At 44.6% G+C, this 12,332-nt stretch overlaps 1 protein-coding gene across 3 annotated transcripts in view; it reads right to left on the bottom strand.

Moving 5' to 3' along the window:
• Positions 1-12,332, bottom strand: part of GDPD4 (glycerophosphodiester phosphodiesterase domain containing 4) — a 37,846-nt gene that overhangs the window by 11,141 nt on the left and 14,373 nt on the right. For all 3 annotated transcript variants that reach the window (XM_056487988.1, XM_056487980.1, XM_056487996.1), the window contains exons 2-7: positions 11,411-11,618; positions 10,717-10,820; positions 9,864-9,957; positions 4,369-4,428; positions 2,529-2,627; positions 372-465 (exon numbers count right to left, since the gene is read on the bottom strand). In XM_056487988.1, the coding sequence (XP_056343963.1) occupies positions 372-465; positions 2,529-2,627; positions 4,369-4,428; positions 9,864-9,957; positions 10,717-10,820; positions 11,411-11,593 (634 nt within the window). In that variant the 5' untranslated portion in view covers positions 11,594-11,618. The remainder of the gene's footprint in view (positions 1-371; positions 466-2,528; positions 2,628-4,368; positions 4,429-9,863; positions 9,958-10,716; positions 10,821-11,410; positions 11,619-12,332) is intronic.

Here is a 12,332-nt window from a genome sequence, read left to right on the forward strand (position 1 = left end):
CATCCCTTCTGTACACAGCAAGGAAAAAGGGAACTGCCACTGGCTGCTTTCTCCTGCAGAGGGCTAAAACAAGTTTCACTCAGGACTCAGAACATGGGTGCTTCTGCTAGTTTCCTCTGTCTCAGTGCAGATCACTGCCTCAGTATAGGGCAAAACAATGCAAGGTAACAGCAAACCAGTAACACACTGGGGCAGCAACAGGGCAGTGCACAGGCCAACTCCAGCCCCATTAATTTCCCTGGGAGATGCAAAATTTGAACGTCTCCTCCAGCTGGAGTGCAGGTGTGGGAGGAAAGGGCTCCTGTGAGCCTCTTTTCCCATGCCCATATATATCTTTATCATACAGGAAGCAGGAACCAGAGCTGCCATACCTTTCTTATCTGCTCTGATGGCGTGAAGAGCCACAGGCCAGGCAAGAAGGATCATGATGAAAATTGCCCCTAAGTGGAGATAAGGAGCTGTGACCTGGCAAGGAGAAAAAAGGGATTTTAGTCAAAGGATGAACTGTGCAGACAGATGGAAACAATCTCCACCAGAGCTACAGCCCTTACACCTGGATGGGCTCCTGCTGCAGGTGCCAGCAGTTAACCACTCTCCCTCTCCTGTGCTGGATCCACCAAACACCTCAGGGCTCAGAGGAGAGCCATGTGCCTCTGGCCAGGCCAGGGAGAAGTGTGCCCCAGCCTAAGGAGTGCTCCTCAATCTTTATTGTCTCCTAAATCAGATGAAGGGGACACAACTACCCTTCTCCATAAGGACATGATTCCTACCACTGATATGCCATAATCTGTGAGCATCTTCCACTTTAACCAAATGTAAACCATTCCAATCCAATGCCATCGAGGTAATAGCTATCTCCACACCACACCACATAGCAGTTAAATCATTAAACTGATGTCAACAAATCTGAGTGATTAAATGTGGTATTTACTAGCTGTGGTATGTAACTAACTACTGTGGTAAAATAGAAGCAGATATATTGGATAATATTGCTAGACAGATACAGATTTGATATAATAGATTTGATTTAATAGATTTGATTTCTTTAATCCTAAAGATTAAACAAGAAGATCATAAGACAAGAATCACTTCTAGCATCAATTAATGAAGCAAAAATATAGAATCTGAATGGTTGTTGGTCTAATACATTTTTCCTAAAACTAGGCAAATCTGAGCTAGAAACCAGTCCATCATCTTCCCATGCTCATCAGAGCCCTGTAGCAAATATTCCAGCTAGAGCTGACAGTTATTAAGGTATGTGCTAGGGAAAAAACCCAACTCTCCAGATATAAGCCTTTCCTATTTCTTAGTCCTGATGCTCGATTCTCTAAGCTGGAAGAGCTGAAGAAGGCAGCAGTCACTGGGAGATGTTACTGCATGTGACACTGTCTGCCCTGGACACTTGATACCAACATCTGCTGAGCAGAAGCAAGATTCAGTTGAGCAAGCAGAGGTGCCATCTGAGATGTCCAGAATACCCGAGATAGATTTGCAGGGCTAATGGACATGACACAGTATCTACAAGTGATTCGTGTCCTTTGGGAACAGCAGTGGGAGGCCATCTCAAAGGGCATGGGCACCTGAAATAAACAGCATCTATGGGGAACCCAAAGGCTCTGGTGTCTCCCCCTTGTCCACACCCCCTGGAGTGTGTCAGGGGGAGGAGAAGCTGGTGGTTTCTCATTACCTTTGCCAGTGCATAACCCAGTAGCTAGAGAACTGTAGGACACACCCTACAAACACCACACCTTCATTTCCTCTGCCAGTCCATTTGCACTGCTCTCCAGCCTTCACAAGCACCAAGCCACATAGGGGAGAGGTAATAGACCCAAATAGCACAGAATCATAGAACTGTAGAGTGGTTTGGATCCTGCAAAGCAGCTGTGCAGTCAAAGGCTGCATGCTTCCTCCTTCCCCATACACCTGGGGACCTGGATGCTCAGACACTGGACAGCACTGGCAGCTCTTGCCTCCACCTTCAGATCTGCTGGGAGTTGAGAAGGCCAGCAACCATGAGCTTTGACCTCCTGCATCCAGCATTTTGTCCCACCCGACACCAGCATTCTCCAGCTGCTCCCCAAAAACCCAGTGTGCTCATGCCCCCAGGAGATTAAACTCTTCTGAGTCACAAAAGACTGAAAGTGTGCTGTACCAGCAGACTGAGATGAGGGATGAGGGAGAGAGTTCTTTCTCCAGCAAACCCACCAGCCTAAGAGGTCTGATATATGTGCCCTGGACAGCTGAAATTTAACAGTAGACCTACATTTCTGGGGAGGGAAAAAATAAGGACTGTAACTTTCTATATCTTTCTAAACTGAGACGTGTTACATCACAAACTCAGTCTCAGGCCTTGGCTTCCTTTCCTCCAACAGGAAATGTTAAGTCATAATAAAAGTTTATTCAGAACATACCCTGCTAAGAGAAACCCTGTGAAGAACATCCACCATATGGAATATCTGCTGCCAATTGTCACCAAATACTTCTAGGAACAAGCTGCTCTTTCAAGGAGCCATCCTAACCCCTCTTACCTGGAATGAGAGGCGGACAGTTTTCCTGTGATCTCGCCACAGGATAGACAATGCGAAGAGGGATGAGATACAGAAGACCAGGACAAGAAAAGTACCAATCTGGGGACACAAAGAAGGCAAAAATCAGCTTCAGCATTTCTGCATAGGGTATGCCATCCATCTTAGTCATGGCTAATTTAAGCAGCTTGAAAAATTGTTTCAGATGCATGAGATTGACTGTGCCAGTTCAGAGACAGAGAGATCCAATGGGACTAGAACCAAATTCTCAATGCTATCAGGATGGCAAGGCTGATATCAGGAGTTGGGTACTCAACTAAGTCAGCTCTCAGGATTCTCTCTGCAATCAGTGGAGAAGGAGGAATTTCAGAGGTGATCCATTCCTGCTTGCATTATGATGGAATATGCCTCTCTCTCTATTGATATAGATGGAGCCTAGGTGATCAGCTCACATTAAATCCCTAACCTGCAGATGGAATTCACCACGTCTAAACTCAGAAGTGACAAATTCCACCCAAAAGGGACAACAACACAACTTCCTTGTTCTATGAGCTGCCTTGTAACAGGCTTCAGCGACAACAAACCTTCCCATAATTAAGAGATGAGAGTTCAATTCTTAACCAAAAAGGTGAGGCAGTGTCTCAGTCAATTCTTCAGCTTCTTGTTCAGTTTGGTACCAGCACTGTGGTAATGGCAGACACTTCTTGATACATCATCTTTCCTCTGACAACTAAAGGCAATTGCACCAAGGCCCTAACCATTCTTCAGGGGATCTTCTATGAATCAGTATTTTAATAATCTATCCCTAAACTCTTGCACCCAAGAATGCCTCTTTTTTTATTATTACTCTTTTTTAAATTTTTTTTTTTTTTTTTTTTTTTTTTTTTTTTTTTTTTTTTTTTTTTTTTTTTTTTTTTTTTTTTTGTTGGCCGGTTTTTTACAAATTATTCTACAACTTTCTGGTTCTTCTTCCCTCCTCCTGCAGACTTTGCAATTACATTGCATCCCACCATAAACTGTATAGATAGAGAAGCATTTCTAAATGCCTTGCATAGCCTCAAAAATTACCTAAGAAAGATGATTCTAACCCATAATTTTACCACAAGTCCCTGATAATTTGTTTCTGTGTCTTCAAAACTCTTCAAAACTCCAAAAGGCATTTCCCAAACCCTAGAATAGAATTATAAACTATAGAACAGTTTGAGTTGAAAGGCACTTTAAAGATCACCTAGTTCCAGCCCCCTGCCATGGGCAGGGATGCCATGGACTAGATCAGATTTCTCAGGGCCCCATCCAGCCTGGCACTGGACACTCCCAGGGAACCATCCAAAGACCAAAAGGCAAAAAGCACCAAGATGCCTTGGAAAAGCCATCTTTCTCTCCTGCAGAGAGAGCAGACTCTTTTCACTGTTGCTGGGGTCTGATCCAGAAAATCATGCAGTGCTTCTCATGAAAACTTTGGTTTTGACTTCATGTTACCATATGTAGATATGTCTAATATAGACACCTTCACCTGAATGAGTCACTGCAGACACCTTTTAGAGTCAGTGGGGAAATAAATGTTCTTTGAGTGTGATTCATCTCCTCTTAATTTAGAGGCCTATGACCAGCTGGATGAATTGGATCCTCAGAGCATTCATTTCCTTCCACTGAGTGCAAAAAGAGTTTGAGTGATCCACTCAGGTGGAGACATCATTTTCATGGGTATCTCACTCTTGGTAGATTAACCTCTTCCCTCTCTTCCTTCTCTCCCATAGTCTAAGAGGTTTTCTGTGCAAAGAAACACCACAGACTCAATTAAAAGCATAGATTAGAGTTACCAAAAAGCCCTGACTGTCCTCACCTTGTGACTCCAGTGCAGGTACAGCTGCTGACCTTCTGCAAGCAAACACATCGCAAGGACCTGGGAAATCAAGAAGAGATTGTATGCATCTTGGTGGAAGGTGATCAAGTGTGCCAGTGGGACACTTCTGGAATTGTTTTTTGCATTGGGAAGTTACTTTACAGTAGGTCTTCCTGCACAATGTCAAAGTTTGCAGGACAGGTGTATGGAGAGAAAAGTTTCATGCTACAGTAAAAATGCTTCTGAAATAGCCAAGCACACATCAAGACTGCCCTCCAGGATCAAAGACATTCTCCTGGGTAACAGATAAATGAGCACTGCCTTACAATGACTTTTTGTGAGGAGAGACTCTGAAAGAGGAATGGCCAGGGCCAACTATTATTGTATAAATAATACAGCACTAACCTTGACTATTTTCTATGCATTTATTGTGATTAGAGGCATATCCACCATGGGAGAGAAGTCAGGGAATAAAAAATGCCCCGGAGCAGCACAGAAGTACAGAGCAGACAGCAAAAAAGGCAATTCTTCCACATTAACCACAGGGAATGCAAGAAACATCTCAGACCTGTCTCAGAGAAAAATGTCTTGGAGATTAAATTACTCCAGTTCTTGGTGGCTAGCACATCCCTTCCACCTGATGGCAAGTTGGAGCCCTTGGGGAGGGTTCTTGTGGAGTATGCTACAAACCTCAGCCAGCACAGAGGACAACCTGAGATGCCTTGAACACCAACAAGCCAAGAATGAGGCAAGTCAGGCCACAGTTCTTATGCACAGCTTCTTCACATTATTCCAAACCTAAGTAGCCAGTGAGTCTGGAGATTAATTTCACCCAAAGAAGCACCTTGCTGCTGTGAAAATGCACAGGTCTGTGCTCAGGAGCCTGAATGCCTGGAGAAACTTCCCAACCACTGTAAAGGACCATTTCAGCACCAGTATCATCAGGCATCAGGGCTTAGAGAAAAGTATCTTTTAGTAGACATCAGTGCTCCTCTGAGGAGGATCTTTTATGATGCAAGTCCCTCCAGACTGCAGGATAGTGGGATTGTATGAAAAGAAGATATATAGATTTGGGGGAAGAGGGTCTTCTCTCCTGAAACTCAGCTGCAAGTGAATGTAAGTTGTTTCCTATCCATCTACAAACACACTCTCTTTCCAGGATCATGCTGATTTGAAGCAAGATATAAGGCCAGGTTGGATGGGGCTTTGAGCAGCCTGGCAGACATTCCTGTCTATGGCAGGGGAGTGGGAATTAGATAACCTTGAAGGTCCCTTACAACACAAACCATTTTATGATTCTATGAAAAACTCAGCAGTGAATACAAGTGCTTCTTGACATGTTGGCTTCCTTTAATGGAATAAGTGCACCCAGTACATGATGAGTAACAGGGGAGCAGTTGACAGAAAACTGAAATACTGCTAAAGATCTTATATCAGCCCCATTTAAACAAGCTATTTCAGGGTGAAAAAAATGAGAGCAAAAAGCCACTCTTCTCCTTTGCTGCAAGTGGTGCTACCCAAAGACCTGGTTCTTGCATAGAGTAAAGCCAAAGATTTAAAACATTCTGAGCCAGAAGGCACCCACAAGGATCATGAAAGTACATCTTCTGGCCCTGTGCAAAATCACACCATGAATCACACCATGTTCCTGAGAGCATAGTCCAAATACTTCTTGAAGTCAGGGCACTCAGACAGACTTGGTCCTGTGACTACTTCCCTGGGCAGCCTGTTCCAGTGCCCAGCAATCCCCTGGGTGTAAAACCTTCTCCTAATTTTTAACCTAAATCTCCACTGATACAGTTTTATGGCATTCCCTCGTGTCTTCTCACTGGTCTGTCTACTCCAAATTGTTTCCACACACTTTCTGGGATTGTCTAATATAAGTACAGAGGCACGAAGGCTTAGGTGATCACTGTTTCTGACTAATCCTGCCAAGGTTAAAGTCCCTCTTGCCAATCCCATCACCTCCCAGAATCTTACAGCCTCCAACTCTTGCATTCTTCTCTTCTCTTCTTTAAAATTAGGTGTGGAAATGTCTCCCCTCCACCATCTACCTGCAAAGTGGTGATTCAGAGATGCTTCCCAGTGGGAACAGAAGTGGATTCACTGCAATGAAAATTTATTTTGTCTCCCTGTTTCTGAATGGCTGCATTGAGCACAAGGTCATGCTGCAAAGGGTGGACAGCAGATGCTTAACTCCACTCTGTTCAGCATGGGAACCACCTTGTAACCATCTCAATACTTCTGGTGAGGTGTGGGCAGGCTCTGAACCTACACTACAAGGACATGCAGGCAGGCACTCAGACACTCAGCTCACCTGAAACATTGCTCACTTAGATGTTCACAGCAGCTGGATTCAGCTCCTTATATTCATTCACTTTATGGCAAAAAACTCAGAACTTGTCTGGTACCCCAGTCTCTTAGGGATGGAGTTTTGAGGCCACATATTGGATTTTAGTGTCAATATACTGAGTCCTCTCCATCTGTGAATGAAGAGGCCAGAATGCATCTGAACCTCTTTACTCTGTACAGTCACAGGTCACCTCCTCACAACCCTTAGAAAAACGTGGTTGAACTGCAGAAAGGCAATGTTATCTCGTGGGGTTTGAAAGACTAACAAGGAAAGATTTTTCTTCTCCAATAAGCATAAACAATTCTGTAATTAGACATCTCAGTTTAACCTTTTAGCCATAATGGGGATCAGAAAATTGTCTAGGGGAGTGATTGAACAATCAAATTAGATGAAATTGATGGTCTGTAAAAATGGCAATGATGCATGTGGATGGAGAGCATCTTTGTCCAGACAGCTAATGCTCTCTTGTGCAGCATTTTCTTCAGCCACTTGTGGCTGGTGGGCAGAAGTCTGCATGCTTCAGTGGGTCACAGTAAGGTTGTGGAAGCAGGCTTGCAGGTTCCAGCTGGGTGCCATCATTAAGAAAGAGGGTATGGTGTTCACAAGCAAAACTAGACCAGCCACTGGTTGATATAAAATCCTTCTGCTCAAACAAGGGCATCAGGGTGTTCAGATTTCTGATGTGATGGGCAAAACACCACCAGAAACCATCACCTGGGTGAAGGTACTCTCCATCCAATACTGTTCAACCAGAACCTGGGATGTAATTCATCATGACAGAAACCTATTTGGCCATCAGTTGTCTGAAATGTATTAGAGCAACCCACTTACCATATGGTACCCCAGTGAATGACTTATTTAGATGTGGAAGGGCTGAGTTACACCAGCCTGTGAGGCTCCCAGTGTTTTCCTGGGTGATCCAACAAAGCCTTCAGTGAAAGGGGAGCTCTGCACAGTGGTGGAGGGGTGGATTCCTGGTAGAGTCCTTCTCTGCAAAAGCCCTGCTAGGATGAGCTTTGCCCAGCCATCATTGTTACAACACTCTTCATGTTCCAAGATATCAGGAGCAAAGTGGTGGCAGTGATAACTTTCCTTTCTCCCCTTTCCCTCAAGACCTATTAGCATTTAAGCAGCAGCCTCATGCCCCCAGCACCCTCTGCTCAGCATGGATGCACACAGCAGCCTTGCTACAAAGGATGGGATGGCATGGTGATGCAATCAAGCAGGAAAAATGTCCTCAGAAATACCCAACAGCTCTGGTTGGGTCACTTCACAGCTTCATAAAAGCAAGAAGCAAATGGGCCTTCACTGCAGGGGCTGTTCCCAGAGCAGAGGAGCCTCTGAAGTGTTTCTCCTGTTGTCTGACACCACCCAGACTACTTGCATTCTTTCAGGTTTATCCATGCTCACCCTTCTGTGGAAGGCAAATGTTGTTAGCTTCATTATACAGAACTAAGAGACTTGAGAGGAAGATGTAGTAACATAATAAAGAGTGAGACCAGGACTGAACTAAACCATGCAGGACACCAATTTCACCTCATATCTTCCATCTTCCCTTCTGGCTTTACTTTGCCCATCACCTGCCCTGATAGCTTGCAGTCACCACATTCATGGTGACAAAAACCTGAAAATGCTCTAAGGAAGTCCACTGCTTGGACACTGGCTGACATTTGGATCCAGACAGAGCATGACCAAGCTGACACATCAGCCCCAGGGGTCTTCAGGCTCCTTAAGCCCAGGAAATCCTTTAAAGCCAGTTTCTAGCATGGTGAGTCAGTCTGATCCTGAGGTTGACTCCAGATCCACAGATTGCTGGGGCACTATCTCAGATGTATCCATGTCACGTGGGCATCTTTGGCAAAGTTCTGAGCTGCCCCAAGGAGTACTGTGACCACCAAACTACCCACACTGCTCCATGGCCCCTGGGAAAGCCAGGTAGGCTTTGCTGTCCATGAGCCCTAGAGCCACCATGGTGTTACAAATCCTTGTAATTAGTTACTGTTGTTTGCCCCTTTCAGAGCTCAGTTAGTCCACATCTCTTATGATGCTCTTGATCACTGTGGCATCTCCTATTTATCATTCTGTGGTTTTTATTGCTAGCACTAGAATAAAAGTACCATTTATTTGTACCTCACCAGGAAAATAAGGAGCCCAGAAACCAATTGTGATAGGTACTGCATGGACAAAGCCAAAAGGGGTTCCCTGTCATGAGCAATTTACAGACTGACTGTATGATGACACATCAGGGAATGGGTAAGAACAGCAGGAATGGATGATAAAACTGGTTGTCTTGGTCACAGAGGTGAGACAAAGCCATAACCTCACCTTCAGCACCTGGCATTTCCAAAGTCAGAGCAGGCTTGGGACTGATGGGGACTCCAGTGCCTGGAGTCAAAGTGAATTCTTGGCCTATAGCTCTGGATGAAGAAGATGGAAAAACAGGTGCAAATCTGTCTTCATTTGAGAGCTTTCTTATGAGGGAATGATCAGAGGAAAAGTAAGTAGAAATTTTAGGAAAATGTTGGGGTTGGTATGTTTCCATAACTAAAGCAGATATCATATTAGAAAAATTCACAAGTGAAGATTTCAGGAACCTCTTTCAGCACAAACTTTAGCAGCATTTTGTATAGCCTCTACCTGGAGAAAACCCTCCAGCAAAGCAGAGTGAGCCAAGTGATAAAGTTATGTTCTCCTTCCTCTAGTAAACCATTTTATCCAGGATTAGAGGAATAATTCAGCTGTGATGATGTATCACCACCACTACACGACTCAGAGCCCTGTATTTCCCTTCTGCCAAAGAAACATTTTTTAGTTCCCCCTAAATCTAAATCCAGCCACTGCTGGGTCAGCTTTCCTTGGGTTCAAGGAGTAATTGTATACATTTATCAAAGGGAAATCATTGAAAGAAATCACAGAAATGACATTTGGCTCAGAGACTCCTGAGCTGAAACTGGCCATTTGCAGGTGGACATGGGAGAAAGTACTGTAAACACTCATTGTGCTCCAGATCATCTCCTGAATTTCACTGTCTAAGGATCATACAGAGCACTAGACTGAGCTTTTGTCTGACACATTAAAGCCACCCCTATGTTTACCTTTCAGGACTACAAATCAAGGCCAGCTTACAAGGAGCATTACTTACCAGTAACAGTGAGATGTATGTGAACAAGGCTGCAGCTACAACCAGGATAAGAAGAGACCAGAGAAACCAGTAGCCCAGGTTCCCATAGTTATACCTAAAAATAAAACAATAAAATACTCTAAGAATGTTTTTGGTTAGCACATGGACTAGAGAGGACCAACAGTCCTGTTCCTTGAAATTTTGAAATTTTCTAAGCAATGAAACACGGGCAAGAGAATACCCTATGCTGCAACATGCAAAAGTGATTAAGAGCCTCCTTCCCAAAATCCCTGACTGCATTAACCATCAGACTAAAACACATTATTATAGCTTTCCTTCCCATAATATTTTAGCAGCTTTAATTTAATTTTAGGGGCCAGATTTGCATAACTGCTGCCTACTACTACAGAAGGAAAAGATGTGCATAAACCCTGACGATTATTTCTTACTTCTGAATCTGGGAACATGGAATTCTCTTTCAGTGAGATAGCTGCTGCAGTGCCTCTGATTCCAGCCACTACATTTCTTCACGTGGAATGGGGGAGAAAGGGAAGGGGGAAAAGAAAGAGTCAGAGGAGGAAAGAGTTATTTAGTCTCTTCCATTCACAATTTTTGTGATGATGATCCTCCGCTTTCTCCTAAATTCACACTTACACCTAAAAATCTTGTGCAAGCAAAGGCAGAGTCTCAGCACCTCCAGAGTCACTGGACATTCAATTTGGATGCTGTAACCAAGAGTCTAAGGCACCAAAAAATTTGCTTTGTGACTAAGGTGCCCTGTAGCACCAGAGCTACTCTGGAAGGTGCTCATCCCTTCCCAGTCATCATAGCGACCTGCCAAAGGGGTGGGAGTGGAGGAAAAGATGTCACTTACCAGTCAAAGCTATTGTAGTCATTTTTACCTTCACCCCACGTGTACAGAAAGACCAGAGAAAGGCAGAAAGCTGCAACGAGCAGTGGGAAAAACATGCATTCCCGCTGGAGAGGGAGAGGAAGGACAAGCAGTCAGAGCTGTGGCCAGCCCAGAGCAGCCAAAGCAAATGGCAGGTACTTTTAGGCCATCCCTAAAAATATGCAGCTTGGTGTTGGAAGTAAATATAGAGAGGAATTCCCATCCTCTCCCTTGTAACTAGGAAAATGTCCTCACAAGCATGCTCTGCACTACTTGTTCTCAGGGAAAACTCATGACTTCCCAAACAAACGGGATTTTAACCACCTCACATGAGAAGAAATTGCACTGTGGAGCAACCTTCTTTGTAATTCTTACTGCCCACCCAACCTTCATGTTACTTCTTTAATTTGATTCCACGGCTTCGAGGTGTTTTGCTGGCCAGGAGAGGTTGGTGTGAAGCCCACATTTATTAGCTGTGTGGTGGCACAGACAAATTGATCCAGCCACAGAAGCAGCAGCTCATCAAGCACTTAGAGCAAAATCCAACAGCCCAACAGATCCCAGTGGGCTCCACATCCTACTGGGCTGGGATTCCACGCCACCAACCCCTTGCCTGCTTGGACTGCCCTGCCCCAGCAGAGAAAGCTGAGCCTGTGCTGGCTCTGATCTGGCTCACCGTGCTGCAGCAGCACTTCCCAGGCTCGGTCCTCTCGCGCTGGTAGCGCTTCCAGCGGCAGCTGTAGAGCCCGGCCAGGCAGGAGATGAAGGGCTGGTGCTCGTAGCGCTGCAGCAGGTGCCGCCGCACCACCTTCAGCTTCCCAAACCTCAGCCTCTTGAGGCTGCTGCCACTGCCCTCCATCCCAGGGCTTTATCTCATCTTCCTCCTGCAACAAGAACAAGTTTTACTTGTTGGGGACACCGCTGGGTAAGCTTGCCATATTTGAAAAAGGAGAGAAAGTTTTCCCAAGCGGGTGTGGAGACCAGCAGGAGGTGATGCTGAGGACATCCCCAAATCCTCTTAGCAGTGGGACTCCTGCTTGTAACTTAGGTGCTCTGAATCACCTTTGATGCCTCCTTTTGACTATACAGGGAGTTCTGGGAAATGAATTCATTAACTTAAGCACATTTCAAATAAACCCGAATCTAGGATTAGCTATGGGAATTATTCAGCATCACTGTGACCTGTTTGAAACATGCTATCAATTTAACTAGCTCATGTAGAAAAGGAGCTAAACGCCCTCCCAGCAAAACTGCAGCACTGATCCCTTAAGAAATAATTATTACCTGGCTGAAACAACTTTACTTGGAACAGATTTTCAAGTGTGGAAAGACCAGCTGCAAAGATGTACATGTGGGAGATCTATTCATAATCATAATTAAAAACAAAGAACTTGGTGGTAAATTGCAACCAGTGTAGTTACAGTGAAGCAAATAGCACAGGGACTAGTGCTAGTGGAAGAGTGGTTCACCCAGCAGGGCACTACCAAGACTGCAAGGAAAGATTTAGGAAAACAGTTTTGTGTGGGCATGTAAAGAAGCCCCATTATACAGCTTGTCTTTGGAGTCAAGTTAGTCAGAGATGTTTTTCTGTTGTGTTA

The sequence above is a fragment of the Oenanthe melanoleuca genome, chromosome 1 (assembly GCF_029582105.1).
Source record: "Oenanthe melanoleuca isolate GR-GAL-2019-014 chromosome 1, OMel1.0, whole genome shotgun sequence".
Taxonomy (NCBI): domain Eukaryota; kingdom Metazoa; phylum Chordata; class Aves; order Passeriformes; family Muscicapidae; genus Oenanthe; species Oenanthe melanoleuca.